General features: G+C 36.6%; 2 protein-coding genes across 2 annotated transcripts in view; one reads left to right on the forward strand and one right to left on the reverse strand.

Annotated features, from left to right (window-relative positions):
- The window catches only part of LOC117415945 (polycystin-2-like protein 1), a 34,561-nt gene extending 19,825 nt beyond the window's left edge, over positions 1–14,736 (forward strand). The window contains exons 11-15 of the mRNA XM_059026526.1: positions 691–812; positions 5,183–5,300; positions 6,425–6,537; positions 8,873–9,017; positions 10,305–14,736. Coding sequence (XP_058882509.1) covers positions 691–812; positions 5,183–5,300; positions 6,425–6,537; positions 8,873–9,017; positions 10,305–10,319 — 513 coding nt within the window. The 3' untranslated portion in view covers positions 10,320–14,736. The remainder of the gene's footprint in view (positions 1–690; positions 813–5,182; positions 5,301–6,424; positions 6,538–8,872; positions 9,018–10,304) is intronic.
- A 4,547-nt stretch (positions 14,737–19,283) lies between these two features.
- On the reverse strand, positions 19,284–26,029 carry LOC117414904 (protein phosphatase 1K, mitochondrial-like). Its single transcript, XM_034024755.3, has 7 exons — positions 25,895–26,029; positions 24,933–25,393; positions 24,611–24,711; positions 21,682–21,847; positions 21,246–21,390; positions 20,385–20,519; positions 19,284–19,920 (listed from the first exon to the last, which is right to left on the reverse strand). The coding sequence occupies exons 2-7, from the start codon at positions 25,358–25,360 to the stop codon at positions 19,789–19,791; spliced, it is 1,107 nt and encodes a 368-aa protein (XP_033880646.3). The 5' UTR covers positions 25,361–25,393; positions 25,895–26,029; the 3' UTR covers positions 19,284–19,788.
- Positions 26,030–26,506: the final 477 nt, after the last annotated feature.

Genomic DNA, 26,506 nt, shown 5'->3' on the forward strand with positions numbered 1-26,506 from the left:
CTCCCTGGCAGTCTCCCTAATGGAGTTTTAGGCTTTCTTTTTATAGGATGTGGCTGTTCCTAATCAACACCAATTAGGCACAGCCACATTCTCAGATGTTTTTGGCAGGGACAATAATTAACCCCATCCCTACCAACCACCACCAAAACACATAAAACACCACAATATTTACAGGCAGAGCTCTTGCTTTTTCAAAGCCATACATTATCTGAAAGCTCTGCTGTCATCTATTGTGTGGTAGTGTCCTGCAATGGAACCTCCTCGTTGTTCTAGGTTTCTAATCTCTGTTGAAGTACATATACGGCATCATGCATCACCTAGAATTTTATATTTAAAAAAATAAAATAAATATATTAACAGAATTTAGATATTTTATTTAACATTATGTAATCAAAGAAATGTCAAAATGATATTGCAAGTCTACCGGAAGCCATAATAGTAGTACAGTGTTTCATGTTGGATTTTGGAATGTCACATTTTGAAATTTGTATCCATTTTTTGTTAAGTATCTGTTGCATGGCATTGTTGACCATGCTGTGGTCAGCTTATGGTCCTGCTAAGGTTTCCTCGAGGTATTGTAATGGAAACACACATGTTTTACAAGGGTACATACCAATACGTTATGAGAAGCAGTAGTTTGTGGAACACTGTGCTTATGCAACAAGCTCATGAAATAGTCTTTGTTTACAGGGCTATATGAAGACCATGATGATGCTGAAATTGAAAAATGAGAAGATATCTGATGTGCAGAATGCTTTAGGATCTGGATCCGATGAGCTGGAGTATGAAGATTTTAAAAAAACCCTGAGACAGTAAGTCTGCTAGATTTAATGAGTGATATAAGAAGGTTAAGTCTTACTTGCTTGGTCCCATGCTCACACTGGTAGACCACAGGTAGGAGACTATTTTTAACCCTAGAACGTCATACTTAATAAATCTGCACATTCCCAATTTAGAAAATATAGTAAGATATGGTGTTACACTGATACTGACCATTAAGGGGTTAATATAGAAATGTCCTACATGGGGCTATGTAGCTAGCGTCTGATGTAACCTGGCGCAGAAGCAGAGGAGAAATAAAGATTCTGCTTTTGTTCTGTAGCGCCATGTTGATCTCTGTTATTTTCCATACATACTTATAACACATGGTGTCAGAAGTGACTGAATCCTCACCATGAAACCTGAAGAAATTTACCCGAGAGGTTTAAATCAACAAAAAGAAAAACAATGAGTGAGACGGAGCTGGAACAGCCAGGCAACAGTTACAAAGAGGGAAAGAGACAGGGAGAGACCGAAAAGAAAAAAAAGAACAGAACAGTGAGTAAAGAAAGAACTTAAAGCAATACAATAGAGTTGTGTAAAAAATCTGAATTTGCGTTGACTTGACAAAGTTGAATGAGTGAGTGCGCCGGGAGCAATCAATCGCTCAGCTGAATGGTGCAAAAATATTCACAAAGCTAGATGCTCGTTCAGGGTTCTGGCAAATACCTCTAGCAAAAGAACCAGCAGGGTTAACAATATTTGTCACTCCATTTGGGAGGTTTTGCTTGAACAGATTGCCCTTTGGTATCTCATCAGCACCTGAACATTTTCAGCGACACATGTCTCAACTACTGGATGGCCTGCCTGGAGTCATATTTCAGGCCGACGATGTTCTAGTTTTTGGCAAAGACCGGGCACAACACGACGAAAGATTAAATGCAGTTCTAAATAGGTTTCTGTAAATGAGAAATGTGAGTTTGCTCAGTCAGAAGTTTTGTTTGTGGGACACAAGGTTAGTTCAGCTGGGGTACAACCAGACCCAGAAAAACAGCATGCAATAAGGGAAATGCCTGTTCCACAAAATGTAGGGGATGTGAGACGATTTCTAGGCATGGTTACATATGTGGGAAAGTTTCTACCACATTTAGCTGACACCACCAAACCACTGCAGGACTTGCTAAACAAAATTGCTGGTCATGGGACTACCACAACAACAAGCATTTGAAAAAATCAAAACAGACTTGAGCTCACCGTGATTCTTAGCACAATATAATGCAGAAGCCAAGACAATTGTGTCAGCTGACGCGTCTTCATTTGGCATTGGAGCTGTGCTAATGCAATTGCAAGACAACAATGAGTGGCGACCAATAGCATACATTTCCAGAGGACTGTCAGAAACCGAGCAGCAGCATGCACAAGTCGAAAAAAAGGCATTAGTTGGACATGGACACTCAGATCATATTTGACTTACAATTCACAATAGAAACCGACCACAAGCCACTGCTAGCTCTCCTAGGCGCAAAAACACTAGATGAACTGCCTCAGAGAATTCAGCGCTTTCGCCTCAGACTATTGAGATTTACATATAGAATAATACATGTTCCAGGCAAAGCATTAATTACAGCGGACACATTGTCCAGGGCCCCTGTCATACGCCCATTGACAGAGGAGGAGAAGATACTGGAGAGCGAGGTCCAGGTGTACGTTGACTTTGTACAGGACAACCTGCCTGCCTCTCCATCAAAGCTTCAGTAAATAAAAACAGAGCAACAGCAAGATGCAATCTGCCAGCAGTTAATCCAGATGTGTAGAAATGGGTGGCCAAGACAAAAAGAGCTGCCGCTAAAGTTGAGACCGTACTGGATACACCAAGGCGATCTACTCTGTGTAGGGGAACTGCTGTGGCAGGGACATAGACTCCTGAAAAACTACAGAAAGAAATGCTGACAAAGGTGTACAAGGGGCACATGGGAATTTCTAAGTGCAGAGCAAGAGCACAACAATCAATTGGTGGCTGGGACTCAACAGCCAGATTGAAAAGTTGGTGACATAGTGTGATATCTGTGTGAAGAACCAAACAACCTACCCAGAACCGACAATTCCAACACAATTGCCGAAGAGGCCATGGCAGAAAGTGGCATCAGATTTGTTTTACTGGCAAAACCACACATACCTCCTAGTAGTTGATTATTATTCAAGATATATTGAGATCCTAAAGACACCCACCTCAACAACAGCATATGTCATAAATGGACTCAAGTCCATCTTTGCCAGGCACGGGGTTCCAGAGGTGTTGATGTCAGGCGAGTTTGGAGAATTTGCAGTGGAATACAATTTTCAATACATTACAAGCAGCCCCCACTATCCACAAAGCAATGGGGAAGCTGAAAGAGCAGTAAGAACAATAAAGATGTTGCTCAGAAGAATTCAGACCCATACAGAGCATTGTTAGCGTATAGGGTCATGCCATTGCAGCATGGGCCATTGCCGTCTGAACTACTAATGTGAAGGAGACTGAGATCCCCCTACCAGTGACACCAAATCAGCTAACACCATGTTGGCCTAATAGAAAATCTTTTGGACAAAAAGACAGGGTTTTGAAGAGCCAGCAAATAAAAAACTATAACAGGAGACACCGCACCACACAGAAGACTGCATTGACACCAGGACAACGTGTGGGTCTCCAACACAATTTCGCCCGGCACAGAGTTAGGAAAAGCTGATGCGCCTCGCTCATACATTGTTGAAACATCATCTGGGGATAAGAGAAGGAACAGGGTACATCTTCAAGTTCATCCAGGGCTCCCAGAAGAAGAGACATACAGCAGTGGGCCCTTAGAAGCAAGCCCTGAGCCAAGCGAGGGAGAGCCCAAGACACAGCAAGATTAATTCTGCCAGAGAGAAGGGCAGGGCCACCTTTGTGGTTAAAAGACTTTGTCATGTTACACTGACACTTACCGGTAAGGGGTTAATATAGAAATGTATGGGGCTATGTAGCTAATGTCTGATGTAACCTGGCACAGAAGCAGAGGAGAAATAAAGATTCTGGTTTTGTTCAGTAGAATCCGTGTTGATCTCCGTTATTTTCCATACATACTTATAACACAGAAAAATGATTTCCATTACATGAGAGTAGATGTTAAAACTTCATGCTGATTTGAACTCGGCTCTCGCCAAGATAAGCACCAACTAAGACGTAGCTTTACAGTAAACTAATTTGATCGATCTGCATCTCCATCCATTTGTGTTTCTTTCCATCTGATGATGTAGATATCCTTCTGTCTGTTGTTTATGGCTGAAGTGTAATGCTGGCAGCAGGGACCATCTTATTTTGCCTCCCCAGCGTATCAGCATGACAACCGTCTGGATTGAGCTAAGTAGGGTACATCTGTAGGGTCTTCAAGTGGGCACCTTCCGTCCTCTGTGTTTTCAACTAGCCCACAACACCTCAAGGCTCGACAGTGATTCTGGCGTCCCAGCATCACCCCCCATCCGTCCCCCACTCAACTCAGCCCAGCTTACTTACCCGAACATCAGCATTGCTTTCTTTCTATTGTGCTTGAGATCCCCAGCCAAAATCTTTCCGTCTCAACCACAGCCAGTTGCTGCTGCTTTCTGCTGCTTCAGATAAGTTGTTCACTGTGTGACGCAACTCTTGACCACTGAATCTGACATCTCTGAGAAACCGGGTTGTAGAGTGTGCCACAAATCCTCGACAACCCACCTCCACTGGATAAACCTCGACTCTCCATCCTCGCCTTTCGCTTCAGCAGCTAGTTGAGCATACCGAAGTTTCTTCCTCTCATACGCCTCGTCCACAGCATCCTCCCATGGCACTGTTAACTCTACCAGATGAACAAGGCGTGCTGATCCAGACCACAAGACAATGTCTGGTCGTAGATTAGTGGTGGCAATCTCAGGTGGAAAAATAAGCCGTTGACCAACATCTTCCAGCATTTTCCAGTCTCTAGCAGCTTCCAATTGTCCTGGGCAAGGCTTGGTTTTAACACCTTTTCTTGGTGGGTGCTCTACTGGACAGAGGAATATTGTCTTTTGTGTGTACAAAATAACAAAATAACAAAACAAGAAATGAGAGATAATATCGCTAATGTTAAATAATAAGTAGTTTCAACTGTACTCAAATCTGAGTGATTCTGGTTTCTGTCGCTCCAGTATTGAGGTATAATATATATATTTTTTTAAAATATCTGTTTTTACTTGGCTTTGAGCTATTCTGGACAATATTATGATTACTCTTCATTATCATTAAAGAAGATATATGAATCCTTTACATTACAGCAGTGCTCCAGTTATGCATATGGAGCAAAACCCAATGTATACAAAACTGTATTCTTCCTCACATTTTTAAACCACAATACAAAGCTTCTCTCAAGTAACCTCTAAAATCATCATTTTTCAGAATGGGTCACAGCGATCATGAGATCTCTGAAGCCTTTGCTAAGTTTGACTATGATGGAAATCTTATCTTGGATAAAGTAGAGCAGAACAGAATGATAAGTGACCTGGAGGAGAAGAAGGTAAGATACTGTATTAGAGGTTCACATCTCACATTGCAAGGTAGAGTTGGAAAGAAATGTCGTTCCTGAAATGGTCTAGGTCTGGAAATGATATGGGTCCATGGTAGAAGTAGCCCATGTAGAAGTTTAATGTGGTAATTAAGTATAGAAAATGTACCCAAAATATTCAGTTACTCAAAGTATCAATATCTATAGTTGTATATATAGTTATGATCAATGTGTGACACAATTCAGTAAACTTTAATTCCTAGAAAGAAAAAAAGTAATTAAAACACTTTACTTAAAGAAACAAAATAAGCAATCATTCTGACAGTATACAATGTTCTGAGCTCACAACATCAGTCCTTTCTAAAACCGCACAGATATAAGGAACCGTCAAACTTTCCTATCCAAAGCCTAACTTAAATAAAAAAATCAGGTAGCAGCATTTTCTTACCTCAGGAATAATTACACTTGGCTAACACATGTTAACTAACCTTGTAAGACGCTGCTTCTTGAGTTGTGGTGTTAAATGGCACATTGTACTAATTAAACTACTGTAATTAGTGTAAAATAAATAATGAGCCTGGCTCTGTATAGAGTAATTAAGTTTCAAATAGGTCAGTATTAGCAATGGCCAGGAATGAGGAGTATGGGGAAAAGAAGGTGAGAGGAAACACTAAATTCAGAAGACGACGACTATATTTCAAATATGGATATTGAAACTTTCAATACCACTGCATATTCTCCTCTGTCCATAGAACCATTCATAATGTCAAACTAAATGTTAAATTAGAAACAGTCACATTTTAGCACCAAAACATTTATTTCAAATACTGTATGTGATTTATACTGAAAACTCCAACACCCAGGCTATGACTATGAAGGAAAAGCACAGGAAGCTACCAACATTATTGTTCACATTTAAACTGTTTTACATGAGTAAACTTTGGTAATACAAATGTGTGTGGTTAATAGAGCAGACATATCCCACTACTGTAAAAGCAGAGACTTGATTGCATAATACATTTCTTACCACACTGAATGTGCAATTTACCCTAATATGATTTTATAGTACATTGATACAGAATTAAAATCTTTTTAATCTTTTCCTGTCGTTTCTTACCAAACCTGGTGTTTTACAGATTTCCCTGAGTGCAGAGATAGAAAACCTTGGAAAAGACTACAGCAACAACACACTCGGCAAACCAATGGAGAATAGTAACAGTAATGGTGTATCACAAACAGAGTTTGAGATGTATGTAATTAATTATTCTTCTGTCTGTCTGTCTGTCACTGTTACATTTTATCATTTTTCAGGGATATAGCTGAGGTGGGTGTCTGTATATCCATATGTACCTATGTCACAATTTAGAGATTTCTATATATCTAGAGAATTCCTTATCCAACTGCGATATGTAAGCAGAAACCCACTCCAGGATGTGTGGTAAGACATGTCTTACACATGCCTTCAACCACGCAGAAGTGCAGTGAGATCTGTCTGACTGCACACCCTGGAGTGGGTTACTACACATACAATGGCTCTATGTTTATTTTATTAAAAAAAATAGATAAAAACAATACTATAAGTTGTACTGAATGTACCCTTCCACCAGTGCAGAATAGTATCTATACTTTGTCTTTAGAAGCTACAAATTTGCAGAAAAATGTATGACTGCGGAGTGCATTTTGTATTAATTTATTTTTATATATTCAAGGTTATTTTTTTTGAAGTGCAGTTTGAATGTATTATTTTCCTGTAGAGGAAAATTACAAAAATAAAACTAAAAATAGAACTGCTTATTTACATGTTTTATACACTTTGGTAAGAAAAGTTAGCGTTTGAAATCACTGTTTTCCTAGTACAATAATCACGCTCTACCCCTTTATTTTGTATTCCTCCAAACACGCTGCCTGTGTAGTGGATTTATTCTCCTCTATCCAAAGAGAGGATTCAGGTTTATTGTCAGCTCTAGATATTTTAATCAATGTATACAAGGGAAGAGTCTACAAGAGACTGTTAACGTACACAAGGGTTACAGTAGATTTTATACAGTGTTTTACAGGGTAGGGTGTGTCTCTGGGTAGGATGTCACAGAAGTTTGTGATAAGGCCTTTTGTTCATTACATGAGGTTTCAGCTGTGCTGGAGCCTACCAGAACCAATTGTCCTGGGCAGTTTTTTCCTGGGGCCAGGGTGTAAATCCTTTGATCTGATGGGGTGTCGACTGTGGTGTAACTTCTCTCCTGTCTCAGGCAATCCTTTGTTATCACAGCACAAGATAGAATCAGAACAGAGAGTGTCTCAGAGTTATCAAAGTTGGTGTCCTGGGGATGGGGGAACACTGTTGTTCACAAGCCCAAAGGGTCAGCTGCAACTGATGCAATCACTGCTTGCTACAGTCTCAAAGGCACTTCACATTCAATTAAATGTATATAGAAATACAAGATACACACATATCACATAAGATATAAAGTTTGTTAGAGTTCAATAATTTTCCTCTTCGCCTGCGTCTCTTCTTAACACTACAGTAGTTTAACTTCTCCAGAGTCTCCCAGATGATCAGTGAGGCATGATGCAGAGTGTCACCCATATGAGTTAATGTGAACAAAACTGCTCACAGCAATATAATTGATGTATACATACTGATGTCTGCAATTAGCGAGCATTTACCTGTTAATACCATCTACCATCTAGGTTTTTTTTGTTTTTTTTTGTCATATGTGGTGCCTTCATTGTTAAGTTACAATGTAACTGATCTCCACCCCAATTTCAGATTTTGCAGTCCGGCTGAATTTGGTACTTCAGCCTGGGGCTTCACGGGAACTATTAAGATCGAAATGTTGAGATTGTAAAGAAAATAAATCTAAGGAAACAGATTATCATTTTAATTTTGTACAATTCTGTTTCATTTCTGTTAACTGCCAGTATGGTGTCAAGAAGTATTTAATTAATTTTCTTAAGCTGTTGACCCAGACGCTCTTTGATCTTCACAGGTGATCCACCCCTAACTGTGCAGTAAGACAATTCTTACTGCCTGATCATGTGATCTTGTTCAGCCAAACACAGCATTTACTTTATCCAAGTCATTTTATAAAATGTACTAGGAACCTTACTTAGCTCCAGTTAATGTGCATCATAATCTGGTGTATATGGAGGCTGTTTGATGGTCCAACGTCTGTCACACTTACATTTTCACTAAAGAAATCTACTTATGATCGAACTTGTAAAGGACATCTCCTGTGCTTCCTGTGCTTATATGGCTGTGCTGGGGTGGGGGAGGGGTGTTAACATACAGATCTTCTTATTCCCGATTTATTCTCAATATTCTTAAATAATTCAGTACCTCATGATCCCCTTGCTTCTCTGCTCTGTATATTTTGATTGATACTAATTGAATTAGTCCTGTTTCCAACAAGGTCCTTTTCTATATACTGAAGAAGCAGGTCCAAATGAGGCCAGCCCATGTGGAAATGATTATATTCTGGCTTAAGAAATGCATCTGTGTTTAAAGTCCTACAGTAAGGTAAACTCCTTGTGGAAGATACATCTGTGATTGAGCCTATTTAACAGAGTCTCTATTCTTTTAAAAGGCTGGTGCGACGGGTTGTTCAGTTGGAGCAGTCTATTGGCAGCATTGTGTCTAAGATCGACGCAGTGGCAATGAAACTGGACACACTTTATGAAAGTAAAATAAAACGCAAAGACCAGGTGGGCAGGATGTGGAATATCAATGAGGTGAGTTTATTTTTACACTTATCCAGTTCCCCCCATCCACCCATAATATGGCAGTCTCCAGTTGCACCTAAGTTGGGTTACAGGTCTCTGTCACACAGCAGGTCATAGGCTGATAAAGGAAAGGTAGTTGACCAACCTTCACCAGTCAACAATGAAAGATCATGCATTATTCTTCGATTCTAAACAATTATACCATACCTGAAAAAGCTTTTGTGTTGTATTTTGTCGTTTCTTTCATTTTCCGCTTCCTGCGGGGCTACCTGAGCGAACCCTTTGTGTGTTTTTTGATTTACCTGCTCATTGCAATCGAAGTAACTTGTCATTTAAATACTGCCACTTTATCAGTGGAGAATGACACTTGGGTTAGCTTTTTTTCTAAAATGACTAGTAAGTTCTTAGAATTCTTAGAATAAACATTTGCAAATCATTTATTTGAGTTGAGAATAAAAGTGAAATGCTGTGCTGTTTTATTTATTGCTGGCACAATATACAAAAAGATACTTTAAGTCAAGTTGGTTTATTTCTACTGTTACATTAACATTACTGTAACAAGAAAAATGAACAAATTAATTAATATTAATTAATAATAAATTAATTAATAGCTTATGCGAAATGGCGGAATGACAGTTTACTAGGCTTCTGGTTACTAGGCTTCTGGTTCGAAATGGCACAAGATGACAACCGAACACTGGTTGTGACCTCAGCTCACAAACAGAGTAGATATAATAATAGGTGCATCAACTGACTTTTATCATGGTGCACCTGACCGGAAAAAATGAAGATGCTAATTCTGGGACTGCAGCCAAAAATGTAAACATACCACCAAGCTTCGGGATAAATCGTAGTTGTCTGAAGCAGTTCATAATGCCTGACTGGGAAGACAGGAAACAGCACAGCAAGGTCTAATCGACCACAGGCAGTGTTACAACATATGTGGAGGTGATACTGGCTCTTTAAGTACCAGTAATGTAAAAAATGAAAAGACACACAATTATTAGTGAGGTAATTCATTCACCCATAGCTTTTTTGGCTTGTAATCAGCTCCGTCTTCATCAGTAAAAATGTTGACTTGTTTTAAAACCTGTGAAACCTATTTAGCAAAGAAAAAGCTAAACTTCCTGTAGTTGTTTTATGGTCAAAATATATGTTGCACTAAAGTTTCCCACATTTAAATATTTATACACAATATTGAATGCACGGCATTCATTAAATGGGTGTTTTAATGAAATATGTTAGCTAAAAATAACTATGTCTAGGGGATTAAATATATAACAATATTTTATCCAGCCTTTTCAAGGTTAGCGCTTGGTGAAGAAGATGGACAACTTGGAGGGTCCTACGTTTGGAGCCAAGAACAACTGGCTTTCCAACACAGGACGACACAACATCAATCAACAAACATTTCTACAGAAAGAGTCATAGACCCCTTCCGGCCTGCTGTACACTCCCAGAGCGAGAGATAGAAAGAAAAATAAATATAACAGATATATTTAAAAGCAGTAGTGGAAAGGTATTTCTGCCATTCTGATATGACATGCACTTCAAAAACTCCACTGTGGCTGCATACATTTGTTACATTAATGTTGTTAATGTGTTTATACCCTACTTGGTTATCTTCCCAGTCTCAAAACTGCAAGAAAGTTATGCTAGAATTAATGTTGTAACAGTGTAGTTTAGGACATTAGTGCATTGTGACTACCCCCTACTCACACACACCTAATATTGGGTTAGTCTGCCTTTTGCCACAATGACAGCCTGGAGTTGTTCTGGCATAGACTCCACAACCTGACACAACCCTATAATACCATAATCACCTTGAAAGGTGCATTCAGCACTGTGAAGTTTGCTGTGTGTTGTAATATACTTTATCATACCTCTCTGGGCTTAACAATGCTTACCTGTGCTTTAACTTACATTCACTATGCTTTATGGCACTTCGCTTTGCTTTTACTATGGTAAACTAAGTAAAAACATATTAACTAAGTTGTTAGTACTTTTTGGTGCAGGTTAACACATCCCCTCCCTCAAAGTGACACAAATATACCAGTAGTTAATTTCAAAGCTAATGGAATTTAATTTTGGTAAATTAAAGCTATTCGTTATGTAAACCTTTTTGTCTCTTAAGGTCTAGAAAAGAACAGCACAGCAACAAATCTTCTCTAATCTTTTTTTTTTAACTGGGAGTTTGTGAGCCATTGCACTATTTTCACTTCTTGTTTCATTTTCAAGAAAAACATTTAAATCACTTTTAAATGCGCAGCACAGTATGATCATTACAAAACTGACCAACTAAAATATAATATGAAAAAATTCAATTTCCAAAAAAGTAGTTTACAGTTTATTTATTTTTTGTATTATTAAAAACATATATAGTACAGTATATTCCTGTTACAAACACCTGTCAATCTGTGTTGTTCTTGTATGGATATCAGTTGTATGATTTTGCATTCTGCTTTGTTGGTTTTAGGTTTAGTGACACTAGTCACCAAGAACTGCTTTCTAAATAGCACAATGCTCAGAAGGCTATACTATGGCTGAATGTGTACAGACTACAATGAATTATATTTTAGTGTACAGCTATGGCCAAAACGGTTGCATCACCTACAATTTTAGGATTGCGAGATAATAAAAAATTAAATAAACTATATGAACATAATTTAGATATTTTATTTAACATCGTGTATCAAAGAAACTACAAAATAATATTGTAAAAGTCTACTGGATGCCATAATAGTACAGTATTTCATGTTAGATTTATAAATGTAAAGAAAACCAAAAAAAGGTCTGCACTCAAAATTATTTCCTTTATTTAAATTAAAAACATTTTTTTTTTAAAAGTGCAGTTCTCAGTCACGAACATGTTTCGCCCATCAGCGTTCACAGGTGCCTGTGATACTGGGACCTTTTAAGTATGTATAATTAATCAATTAGTAGAGATATTAATCATTTTATAATTAATAACATATTATATTCAGTATAACACGACATTTAAATAATCCTTGTCATTCGTTACATGAACAAAAAATGAATGGCATATTATACAATGTCTATTTATCAAACAAGGTTAAAGAGTTATACTAATAACCCAGAGAATATAGATTGGAGCTGAATGCATACCATTAAACAATTAATAACAGTCATTATTGAATATTAAACAGTAAAGACACTCATTCATACCAAAACGAAACAATAAGTCAAATTAAACAAACTAGAGATATGGAGATAATTCAAAGTCTTCATTGAGTCCCGTGGGCATTAATGTGTTTAGTTTAAAAATCCAAAAAGTTTCTCTTCGCAATAATTTAACAGCAACATCACCTCCTCTTCTACTTACAGAAATGGTTTCTATTCCCATGCATTTCAATGAATTTACATTATCCGCAAACTCACTGTAATGCCTGGCTATCGGGGATGTAGGGTCATTGCAGCTCACTGCACTTTTGTTTGCTTAATCTGGTTTTGAGAGGTCTAAGGGTTTTGCCAACATATCCACGGCCACACGGACAAAATAATAGATAGACTAAGTTAGATGTAATCCTTTGTTTGATGGAAAAACGTTTACCTATTAAAGGATGTGTAACGCTATCTGTTTTACACAGTGTGTTACACTGAGCACAGCCTAAACAGGGATAGCATCCTGGAAGAGGAATAAAGAAGGGGGATGGGAACAAAATGATCTGCTTTAACCACAACGTCTTTTATATTTTAACACCGTTTAAAAGAAGAGTGGAGGATCTTTAAATGTAGAACCCAGACGTATATCTGTAGATAAGATATTCCAATGTTTACGCACAATCTCTTGTAAGGCACGACTATGAGGATTATATGTAGATGGAAAAAATACCGAAAAAGACTTTTTAGGCTTTACTGTGATGTTTTAAAAAGTCTGACCTATTGATACTTTGAACTTTAGATGCATCATTAAGCCATCCATCAGGATAACCTTGTTGTAAAAAGCGGTTATGCATATCTAATAATTTCTGTCTTTTTCTTGATTACAGATCCTATGTACTCTATACATTTGGCTTAATGGAAGTGCTTGTTTTAAATGAGTTAGGTGAAAACTCTTAGCATGCAGCAAAGTGTTTCTATCAGTTGCTTTTCTGTGTATCGTGGTATTCAAAGATCCTCCACTCTTTATCACAGTTACATCAATAAATTATTATATGTTATTAGATTATTCAACCATTCTACAAATTCATAAAGTTTGTCTTTGGAACCAGTCCACACAAAGAAAATGTCATCAATGTATCGGTACCAATGGCATGCACAATCAATAAAGGGATTATTTGTATATGTATGTTCATTTTCAGAAAGACACATATATAAATTGGCGTAATTAGGTGCTATAGTGGAACCCATCGCAGTACCCTGTAGTTGAAGACAGAAGTCCCGTTATAAATGTCAAATGTTCCCATTTTTGTCAGTTATTTGCTAAGTATATGGGCAGTATGTGACTCATTATGTTAACCTAACATTATTTTGCAGGTTTCATTCAATTTTGTGAAGCAATATTAGTTCATTCTATAGGGTGATGCAAAACTTTTGGACATAGCTGTAAACTGTAACATTATTGTGGAACACCTCTGATGTTAACCCGGTAGAAGGAAACAGCGCTTACAACTTCAAAAGACCTAAACGTACATTGGTGTATTGTAACATTTGACTTTAAAACAAAATAGACATGTATTTATTCAAACCTATTTATGTTTATTTGTAATAAATAATGTAATGTATACTGCATGTAGGTGTGTTAGATGATGTGTTGTAGACTGGAGTAATGTTGACAAACTTCTTCTGGAAGTTGACACAGTGAAATTCATTTTGTGACCTATTTTTTATGTAATAATAGGAATCTTGTGTGTCTTTACTGTGTAGAAGGACAACTATATATTTAAATGGCATTGTGTAATGAAGCGTGAGCCCTATACTCACTCAAAGCTATTTTAGTTATTTAAATAATGTTTTTTCAAAGTCTGTTTTTCAATAATAATATAAAGTTTGATATTCATAAAACTGGTCTTGGAGTTTGGTGAAGGAACCAACAACAGTCTAAAAGAGTTCAGTGAATACCACACTTAATTTAATCATTCAAAACAGATTTTGTAAAACAAATTAAGAATATTAAAGGGAACATCTCATTAGGGCTTTGTAACATTAACTCTAAGTGTACAATTGATGCATTTGAAATTATAAATAAAGTATCTGACATACGTGCTTGCCTTTACTTGCTGTAGCTACCCACATGTTCTGACTGCTGAAACAGAGATCAAACCTGCTAATTTCAGCTAATATCACTCTCGAATTCAGCTGGGGAGTAGGATTCTGGGGAGCAGAAGCACAGGGCTCTAAACATGGCAATGAGCATGGGTTGGGGTTAGGGTTAGGGTTAGTCATAAGGGATGGTACACACATTTACACAAACTGAAAACGCAAGATATACAAGTGTGCAGTTAATAAGGGGAGCCAAATTCATGAAAGATAAATACAAAACGAATTTCTCATTTAAATACAGCGGTAAGTCTTAAGATTCCTCATGTAAATCACAGATACGCTCTGTAATTATGTAAAACCTGTATCTGAAGCTATAATATTAGTACAGTATGTAATGTTAGATTTCAAAATGTCACATACTATTATGGCTTCTGGTATAATATTGCAATGTCATTTTGTAATTTCTTTGATTACATGGTGTTAAATAAAGATCTAAATATGTTCATATAGGTTTTTTTGTTTTTTTTTTTGTTTTGTTTTTTTTGTTTTTTTTTTATTGTCCCAATCCTAAAATTCTAGGTGTTGCAAAACGTTTGGTCTTATCTGTGCATTAACCTTCTCACGCACAGCCTTTGGCAATAATGCCAGATAAAGGGACCCACCTAATTCTAACTAATCAGTGTTCAGGCAGATAAACATTGGTATTTGGCAGTGGCACATTGCATTCCACCTATGAGCTCTGGAATGTGAATGTTAGTAGACTGTAATAGATAGGGGTGTTGAATCTTCCAATTCTATATGCAGGACCCCATGTACGTACATAAGAGAATATGAAACTGTACTAACAAGAGGATGCGTCCGGTTCCATGTAGCTGATTGATCTCAGAACTTTGTCAAGTTGGGTCTTAAAGGATCCAAGTAATCTGCCTCAACAACACAACTAGGTAGCCCATTCCATACACTCGCCATTCTCTATGTGAAGAAGTGTCTCCTCCATCTTATATACATTGTTGGAGAAGTTACTTTTAAAAGTAATCTGTTACAGTTACAAGTTACTTGGACAAGATTGTAACTAGTTACAGTTACAGTCAGAAATAGCTACTTCTCAGACACAGCATCAATTTTACAGATATATATATATATATATATATATATATATATATATATATATATATATATATATATATATATATAATTAGTTTGGTCAGGCTGCAGCTCAAAATATTGTTTAGAGATCCAGCTGTTGAAACGACTCACCATTTTCTAGCAAGATGATATGTTCATGTCACATGAAAGGTTTGACTTGCACTTTTGAAGCGCTTTCTGATTTCCACATTATGTAATAATTGTAGTCCTTTTTTAAATTTAACATAAAATGTAATCCATTACCACATTTCATTATCTGTCTTAAAAGAGACCCATTATAGTTACAAGTTATTGAAAATTGTAAACAGATTACAGTAATTTATGGTAATCTGTTGGTCATTTGGCCCTAGAATTGTTGGTTTAATGGGTCAATCTTGAATTTCAAGCTATGTCTATATAATTTCACGATTTTAACTTTAAAACTTCTTAAATCAATATTATTTTGCTCTTCTTCAATAAACCGGACTACAGTAGTCTATAGACAAAAGAAAATCATAATTGCCTTTCATTAAAAAAAATAAAATAAAATAAAATATTAGAGGGGGACAGAAAACCACAGAAGGTTATTTTTTAAATCTGGACAACTGTTTAAATGCTGTTAATTACACAACTGTTTCAAAAAGCATTGTAAAATTTGGACAATTAATTTCTCTAAAGTTAAAGAGCTGATCACAACCACTGTAAGATCTTTTAACATTGCTTGAACAGGAAAATGTGTTTTAAAAAGTGCAGTCAGAAAAGAGGCTAGTAGCCTACTATTCCAGAATTCCTGAATTACCTTTACACACAGTAATAAAATGTTATGTCATGTTGCTATAGTCAAGCCGATACCTTAAAACAGGTTTGATCACCTTTGATCAAGGTTTGAAAGTGAAGCTGCACTTTTTGTGTGAGAAGCCAGAGTAAGTCAATTGCTTGACACAAGAAGTCTGAAGCAACAAGGAACATAATGAAATGCCTCAATATTGGATATTGGCTTTTATTATTCTCCCATAACACTATTACACTGTCACAGCAACAAGCTCACATTCACATACTGCTGGTACAAAATAAACCTTCAGTAATCTTACCTGTCATTCATTTTTATTTACTATACTGGTCTCAAATGTGCAGTTTAAAAAAAAAAAAAAAAAGTATTTTCATAATAAAACACCTGGTATGATTGAGATTTTTTTTTTTAATTTTCAACCAAAAACATACTATTTAAACTTCAATTTTGGAGTTACAGTCTAGCAGTTCAACTTTAAATTCTGCTTTCTTTGTTCGTTTTGAAAGTGATATGAAAAAAATGAATTTTAATTTGACCTTTTTAAAAGAAACATTCATTCACCAGGTGGTGGTCTACGCAGTGTATGTGTTGAGTCATAATGTATACTTTTTATTTGAGCATTTCAAGGATATGTTGGAGAAAAAAGTTTGTGTCATAGAGCTATGAAACTTTGGAGGTAGCTACAGCAGACAATGGGTATGAGAACTTTCATCCTAGAGGTCTTTGTCATGGATCATTTGTGTAACAGATTGACCTGGATACTGCAGAACAGCAGACACATGATTTATTAAGCATTTACCATAAACTGTTTGCAGTATAATTTTAGTTTAATAGTTCATGTCTAATATGTTGTCAGCACTGTAACTCACTGTTTAAATAGTTCCCGGGGATTAGTAATTACATAGCGGTCTTTTCTGAAATCATCTCACTTAAGAAATTCACCTTACAGAAGTGGTTAACAATATTTTTCTTTTGCTGGAATAGCAATCAGAAACAATAGAGAATGACAAATAACACCCAAAATATGATATATAAAAAGTAAGAAATACTCCAAAAATGTTGATACAAGTTAATACTGCATGTTTCCTTCTTCCCCCTTTAACCTTAGCTATCAGCTGCAGCTAACCTGAGATCCTATGAGACTGGGCGTGACCATGCGGCCGTACACACCGCAAGCACGCATCTTAACCGCTATGCAAAAGAGCCAGGCTCGTTTACAGGTGCAGTTACTGAGTTTTTGACCTCATCTCAATGACAGGGGTTAGAATCAGTAATGACAGTGCATCACACAACGGCAATTACAGTACCACCTACCACTGTACAGTAGCTGCACTTGTGCTGCCCCCTACCTCCTTTAGAACCATGGCATTCCCATTGTTCCATTGTTGAAAACTCCCCACAGCAACAGACCAGGTCCCCCAAACAATGACACTGCCACTACAGCCCTTCTGTAGTGGCATTGGCACACTTATAACAGCATTATATTAGTCATTTAGGGGAATGCTGTCAAACACGTTCCATACATAATATATATGGGATGTGTTTACTGGAGATCACAAGATCAAAAGCAAAAAGGTGAATACAGTTCAAGAAATAGTTGTATAACGGAAGTGCCACATATGCCTCAAGAAAAAAAGTATGGGGCTTAAAATTAAACTAGTGACCACTATTGGTTTGGTAGAGTAAGCTTACAGTAATGCTAAAAGAAACCTATATTTTTTGACAAACATTTCCACTAAAAGTCTCAAAAGGCCTTCAGTTGAAGACGTCGATTTAGACTTTTACTCCAATCACATGTCACAGACGTTTCTTATAGGATTACTACATATTCTATCATTGCATGTTTTTATGGTTATGGAAGGAAGAGTAACAATGCAAACTGCTTTTAATACTGTATCAAGCGCTTAGGGGCCTGGCATATTGTGTCTAAATCAGAAATCTGTGACTGCCACTGGTCTATAACCAACATTTAGAAAAATAATTGTCACATCTGACACATAGAAAATGATTTGGAAACTACGGAGTGTTTAATAGTTATGAAGGAAATTATTTGACAGCAGCAGTTGCTACATGTGTTGTAGAGCATAAGGTTATTAATGAGAAAGTTCATGTTCATACAGTGTTGTTTTGTGTGTAATATAAAAGGCTTACGAAAATAAAACACAATGCCTGTGATTAATCGTTCTACCTATAAATTATATAGCCAATATGGAATTCATTTTTTTGGTATACCTCGTTTTCACCACAAGAGGGCAGCATATACTAACTTGTACAGATAGGATTTTACCTGCAATGTCCACAACTGAAAGAACACACACCTTCCTACCCGCGTATATTTCAAATAGCAGCATCTTTTGAGATCTTCCTTTTGACTGCTGATTGTTACTTTAATGCCCTTTGTGTGCACCAATCTCCTCAATTCCACTCCTGGTGCTGTCTTTTTTTAGTGCTTGAGATACTTCATCTGTACCTCATATACATACATACCTTACAATTGAAACAATATGCAAATGCTTACATAAAGTATACACTTCTAAATGTAATAAAAGGTAAAATTATGTATTGTACACTTAGAAATCATGGCAACCATCACAAACATGTAGAGACTATTTTGAATCACTGTAAACACAAAATAAAAAAAAAATTAAATGTTGCGAAACATGACACTACCAGTAGCTGTAGTGTTTAGCCATTTTATAGAAACATTGCTACTTTTATATTAAATTAAAAGTAATCTCTCCCGTGTTCAATATTGTAAAACTGAGTCAATTGAAATTGTAATCCCTACCACTCTGCATGTCTCAGTAGCAGGCCGTTTCAAATCGCATTAATAACTATGGACAATAATCCCTCTTTTACAGTTAACTTCTGACATCTTCAGGTTGGGAGTGGAAACGAGTTTAAGTTATTTCAGGTAAAAAAAAAAAAAAAATGTTTACAACAATGTGAGAACCACTAACAACCCAATAGTGTAATGAAGAAAAAAAATAATCTTTGTAGGGTGAGTTTAACAAATCTATCTCATCAGTGGTTCATCTGCTTTTCAACTAAAAAGAACTGGGTCGAACAATCTAACCATTAATTTTGTAGATTCTTCTAGCACTCCAAAGCAAAAAAAAAAAACGAAACACCACACACAATGTATACATTTTTACAATGCATTTTTAAAGAATTAGTTTTTTCTTTACAAACATTTATGGTACATAATTTACAGATGTACAATCAATTAAAATACATTCATCAGCCCTCCCCCCGACACTGTCAGTGTATGACAACCTCTGGTGTAAAACAAATAGATCCATCAAAAACTACAATGGAAAGGAGTGATGAAAATGGCACATTCTGAAGTGCATTGTAGCACAAATCTGTAAACTTTCATAATAAAATGTAAGTTACAAGAACCTTTTAGGTCAAGATGAGGTCCAGCTTGCTGTGCTCCACTTTTCAGACCAAAAGGCAGACAGCAGGTGTAGTTTGCAGAGTACAAAAAAATAAATATTATATAACTTAATCCTTTGGGCACAGTAAAAAATACAAACATTTTTCACAGTTAACAATGGCATAAAGAAATCAGACATGTAACAGTACAGGAGACATACATAACAGCCATGGCTCGATAGACCAATCATATTACATTTCCAGTTAACTCCACCGGCCACTAGACACCATGATTCTTCCAAAGCTTGAGGATGTCAGGGCATTCTTGTATTTTCCCCATGCGCCAAATGGTACCACCATCGTAGTTACATTATCTTGCGATCCATACTGCAGCGCCTGACAAATTAAAAGCACGTCAGTCAAAACACCAATCAAAGACTACCGATTAAGTGAATATACTAATTGTGCATATAGCTAGTGAAAAAACTAATTTACATCTAGTCACCAATTAGAGTTATGGATGAGGTTTTAACATAACTGCCTAGATGGGATTCAAATTCCAAGCCCCATCTACTAGTCAGGTTCCCAAGCATTTTCAATCATTGAGGTCTTTTCTGACGAGATATGGAATTGCAAGCATTACTTTACAATTATAGCACCCCTCGTGACCTTTCAGTTAAGTAAATAAAGACAGCACTAGTGTTGCTGTTAATCAATCATGTGTCTAGGTCTGTTCAGTAATAACATTCCAAACAGGCATATCTTTTTGTCCGGTGTATAGTCAAAAGCAGTTTTTTCTACAATCTTTATTCTACCTTGGTTGGAATCACTACTGCAAGTATAGATAAACATACGCTTACTTGATCAGTAACAATAAGAGCAGCTTCTGATGGATCCTGACACTTCTTCACAATGTCACACATTTCTTGTCCTTCCATGAACCCACTAACTCCATCAGTTGTTAAGACCAGGAAGCAATCTTTGGTATGTTGCAACTAAAAAAAAAAAAAAAAAAATTTATATATATATATATATATATATATATATATATATATATATATTATATATATATATTGTGAACCAGCTGCACTCACTCGGGTTCGTGCCCCTTTAAAATTACGACCCAGCACACAGAAATGGAGTTTTCAAGCGCTGACGCGCTAATTTTTAATAAACACAAAAATAAACAAAACACAAAACAAACACCTAACTGCGATTTGGAGCACTTACTACACAGGTATTTCCCTGACTAACTTGCAGGACGGCTAAGCCGTTTACCTGGCACCGACACAATCACCAACTCAGGTTTACACAGCACTTACTCTTTTTCTGACTGCTCAGAGACAGAGCACCTCTTCTGCCTCCTTCTACTCAGCAGCCTTGAGCAGACTGACTGCTCTCCTTTTAAACCCCGCACCTGGATCTAATTTTACAATAACGACCAGGTGCGGATGATAATTAATAATAAAACAATTAAACAATTAAACTAAACAATAAAACAATTAACAAAACAATTAGCAAATTAAATGAAACAATAAAGCAACCAATCCAAACAATTAACAAAAGGTGCATTCTCTCGCAGGGAGGTTTTAACCCCCTCCCTGCTGTCTCTCACAAACCGCTATCTCACAATATATATTCTTTTTTCAGTTGAAAATATGGAGAAGGTAGAGAAGATACAGCAGCAGTAAATGACAGGATATCAGCAATGCTCATCTTACCTTTACTGTAGTAACTTCAGGCTCTGCTGTCACTCCGTAAGGTTTAACTTGGAGATCACCAATACTCCGAGTCATAGCCAGCCTTCCATTGACATAAGGCTCACCAGCACTGTTCCAGTCAATGAAACCACCACACTGCTGAATTCTGCAAAAAGTTTAAATAAAAATGTGGTTATTTCAAAAGATACAAAACAGGGGAACGTGTATAGTGGTTAGTCACAAGGTGAAGGAAATATACCACTAATATTCTTTGACTAACCTGATGGCTTAAGAGCCAGAGAATCACTAGTTCAAATCTAGCGAACCCCAATGCAGAGTTATAGCAGTGGACCACCTTCATATACCACTTCCCCCAATTGCTGACTTGTGCAGTATGCAATATGAAAAAGGTACAGTTCTGAATGATTCTCTTTAGGGATCTTGACACTGGACTCACCTTTGCCTTTCATCTTTTCGCCTTGGGCTGTGATCTTCAGTTAAGGGTTCTGCTTTTCCCTCACGGCAGAGGACAGCTGGACTGTCTCCAACACTTGCAACCACAAGCTCAGTCTTATTGCGCAGCAAGGCAACGGTCGATGTCGTTCCAGCAGAGAGCGCATCATCTAAAAGGAAGAAAAATAAATAAGTGTCAGCAAACAGAACCACAAAAATAGGATATTGCAAAGATCAAAGACTTTAAATCATATCACATTAATGCAATTTTTTATATATTGTATTTTAATTTATGAATTGTAGACATTAAAAAATGTGAAATTGTAAAACTCAAATAGGTTATAATTTTAACATGTAATGCATCAAATGCATGACTAAACAGATTAAACTATTTTAATAAGCATCTGGATTTTAACCTGGGGACAACAGTAATATTGTATCAGTACTATGTTTGATTTACTTTTAACTGTACAGAAAGGTTAAAAGATCTGCTAAATAAAACTACAATTTCAAACCATATTAAAACTTAAACTTTAATTACTGCCAATCTGTGCAAAGCTACTCAAAAGAAGAAAGAACTCACAAGGAGTTTACATGGTTTTTAAAAAACATTCGCAGTCTTCGGTAGTCCAGACATGGCAGGGCTGGACTCCATCACCTAGGTTGAAATATAAAAGTAGTAACAAACCACAACGCAGCTAGCTATGGCTTCATCAAATTCCTGTTAATTCAATTTCAAGACTTGAACAGCTCTATTCCACTTTGAAATGCTTAATCCAAGAAAGGCATTGTATATTATACAAGCACTGACATTTTATATTTAGTGCCTAGAAGACCAAATGCAGTTTATATTTATATCAGCTCATGGAATAGAGTTGTTGCTTCAAAACTCCATATATAAAGAATTAAACGGCAGCCAAAAAGATACATCTGCCTTTCAGTACAGTTTGTTGCTTACTTTAGTGGGCACTTTCATTTCCAGTGGCATATGACTGCAAGCCATTTTACAACTTGCATTGGTCTGGTCAAATCCAAGCATGCATATTTAAACAAAGCCACAAGTTAAGTAATTAATCACTAGGGATAAAATATGCAGGATTACTAGGGGTGAGACGATTCATCGTGTACGATGGATAGCGATACTTTACAACACGATATGATACACCTTTGTGTATCGCGATACAAGCTTGAAATTAGTAGCTAATATGCCACATTTATTAAACTGTAAATCATGGTTGTTTGAACATAAGGTCCACTTGATCCTAGACATATCCCATTGTACAATGAGCCGACCAGACGCTAAAGGTATTTAAGCGGAGGTAGAGGAAACAATGGCAAGTTCTTCGTTTTAATTTAATTTAGGGTTACAATCATTAATGAAAACCGATACGGACAAAAACGTTAAATAAATGACTTAACAATAACAAAAAGTTAAACGAAATTTACATAAACAGGTCCAAATAACATGAATTTTGTTTTCTGTGTTCCATTGCTAGCAAGCAGGAAATACTGACACTACTAAAGGCTTCAGAACAGGCTGCTGAAACGCTGCCTGGCCAATGGGAGTTGAGACAGTGGTGAGTCTAGCCAATGGAAGTGTAGAGGAGGCGGAGACAGAGCCTGCCTTTGTTGTGGACAGAGAGGAATGAGGAAAGGAGCAGTGTCTGTAAAAAAAACTTGCGGCTATGGCTAATTTGACAAGTTACTAGTTTTTGTATGCAATGCTATATATTTATGTCTCCTTTTGTGAGAGCATTTTTTTATATACATAGATAGCTATATTTTTTCTTTTTTGTTTTACCAGTTTTAATGTATTGCTCTCTTTTTAATGTTTCTTTATCATAACCTGGTGTAAATGATTATGTATATACATATACACATATTATATATACACATATATATATAGTGTTACTTGAGGGAGGATAGGAAAACTTATGAGTTTTATATTTGTTCACCTTTCAGTGCGCCATAATAATGTTTTATTTTGTTGAATATGCTGCTTTCCTTAAAGAAAAAAATGATATACTCAACCTTAACTTGAAAAATACAAATACTTAGTGATAAAATGTATGGTATGAATAATAATAATAATAATAATAATAATAATAATAATAATAATAATAATAATCTATTGAGTTAAAGACTTGATATTTAGGTTTTTCTAAAGAAACACATGAACAAAGTTTGTACTTTAATAGTTATCAAACACATTGCTTAGTATTTTTTTCCTCTCTCAGAAATGTGGTTAGGAGATTTGGTTAATTAAGTTAAATCTGATATCCCAGAAACTCTAGCTGACATACTGCTTTGTCTTTAAACTCAAACAAGTGCTATACTACTTAGTAGTAAATACATATCACTGATTTTCAACTAAATCTGCGTACAGATCTGAAATATTTTAAAGTCCGTCAAGCAGAGATGAGTTTTTCGTAAGTATCATGATACGAATCGCATCTTGGCTTGTGTATCGTGATACATACCGTATCGTGACCTTGGTGTATCATCTCACCCCTAAGGTGTACCACTACCCACTCCCTTCCAGAAAATTATTCAACTAACCTTTTAGAAACTCAATGGCAGATAATGTGTTCAGAAGAAACTAGTTACTGATGAGCCATCTGTATACTGTATCTTAATGCATTATGGTCTGACCAGTTACTGCATGCTATTAGGAAAACTCATTGTCTAACCTATTCATTTACAACATGTTTTCCATACAAAGCAAACCAGTAAAAATGTCCACCAATTTGCCTTGCAATTAATGCCCCCTCTACAGAGCATTAAAGTTACACACAGTAAACTAATTTAAAACCAAATGTACAGCAAAAGTTGAATATGTGCCATACCCTGTGTGAAATCCATACTGCTGTATATGCAAAGCAACTTCACAGCCAGTTAGTTTAAATGAACAGCATTTCATTCTGAAATCTCACCTTCTCCTGAACTGTAAAGGCTCTGCATGAAGGCATTGTCGATTTGAAGGAAGGACTTCACTAGAACTGATTCAAGATCAGATTCCAACTGAAGGTTTCTCCTGGAAAAGACAGACCACAGGTTATTAGACATGTTACTTGCACACACACACACTTTCTAGATTTCTTCTAGAGCCGAATCTTTCTAGAACAGAATGCATTTTCTAGCGTTACCAAACAGTACATCACTAAATTGTCTACAGTATTAACACTTGTTTATAGGTATAACAAATAATTAAATAGCAAGTAATTACCAGTACATTAAACGACTATAAAAACTTACTTCATGAAGTGACGCAGGTTCCTGGAGCAAAACTCAGCAGCGGCATCTCCGCCATGGCCATCGAAAACCGCGAAGAAATAAATGCTGTCGGAAAGCTTTCCAATGCAGTAACGGTCTTCGTTCTCTTTTCTTTTTCCAATAAGACTTGCACAGCCAACATTGGGAATGTCGGTTTTTTTGTTGTGGCTTGCATCTACTGAACGAGGCGGAAGCACAATAGGCTCATCTAACCAAATTCCGAAATGGTCCCAAGAGTCGAGGTGCTGAACACGCCTCTCTGCTACGGCTGCCAAATTCTTTCTTCCGCTGGTTGATGAAATCCCTCGGGCTAAGGTGGGGCAATAATTCTTACTACGGAATGCGCTGATATTTACTGCTCTCTCAACCACAACCTTTCCATGTCTGAAAAATGCGATGGCCATAGACATAACTTGCTGACGATTTAAAGAGTAAATAAATACCTGCAAATAAACAAAATGCAAGACACTACGTTGAGCAAAACATGCAATTTGTTCTATTACAGTTCACAATGTACTATGTTATAGGTTTTGATGCTCGTATGGATAATTCTCACAGTTGTGATGTAAATAAAGCATACATAATCCCTTTACACTACTATAGACACAGCAGTGCATTGAATTGCACAGCTTATGGTACGCATGCGCAGTCAAATGTGGAAAAAACCCAATGTAAATTTGGCTGATGCATTCAATGAAACATGCATGGTTTTGCAGAAAGAAATTGTTATTAGATAAAAATATAACATGTATTGTTTTTAAATATAACAAAAACAATATAATACATGCATAACCCAATCAAATATCGTTATACTTAACATTTTAAAACTGCCTCATATCTCTTACCGCCGCCACCCAACAGTGGTTAAAAATGATATCTACATTTAATGATAGATTACTTAATGAAAAAAAAAATGCACAGTTCACCAACGTTTGTTTACATACCTATTGGGAAGCGTTTGAAGCAGTTGGTTTCGTAAACTTAAAAATACAGTCTGGTCTACTATGCGCTATCTGGAACGTTCTGCAGCTTTCGGTTCAGTCGGCAATTGGCGAGGCACTCGACGGTTTTTATAAATTATCGGTGGGCGGAGTAATAATACACCACAGACTAGCCTGAGAGGCGGGACCTCTTCGTGTAAAGTCTATCAATGGAAACTGAGCATGCGCTATTGACTACAGGCTGTTCGTTGGAAGGCAGAAAGGGGAAGGCGAATTTACAGTAAACTATGCTTTGTGTAACTTCAAAGAAGTCGTATATTTGGTTGCAAAAACCGGCTTTATTTTCAGTTCTCCGGCAAATGCAACGCCCAAGGGGAGCCAACAAAAGCTGCAGAACATTCCAGAAAGGGCAACTTTGAATTTTAGGAAACCAAATGCTTCTTTTATTTACACATTATCTTATCTGAGTGGTACTGGTAATCTCCACTGCAACATTCCTTCACAGTTTAGTCTTTCTTAGTACATAAATCAAAACAATAAATACCACCTTTATAAAAAATGTCCTTGATCTGGTTGAAAGTATGCAAACTAAAACAAACATTTGGCAGGAAAAGA

Source organism: Acipenser ruthenus, chromosome 7 (assembly GCF_902713425.1).
Source record: "Acipenser ruthenus chromosome 7, fAciRut3.2 maternal haplotype, whole genome shotgun sequence".
NCBI lineage: Eukaryota > Metazoa > Chordata > Actinopteri > Acipenseriformes > Acipenseridae > Acipenser > Acipenser ruthenus.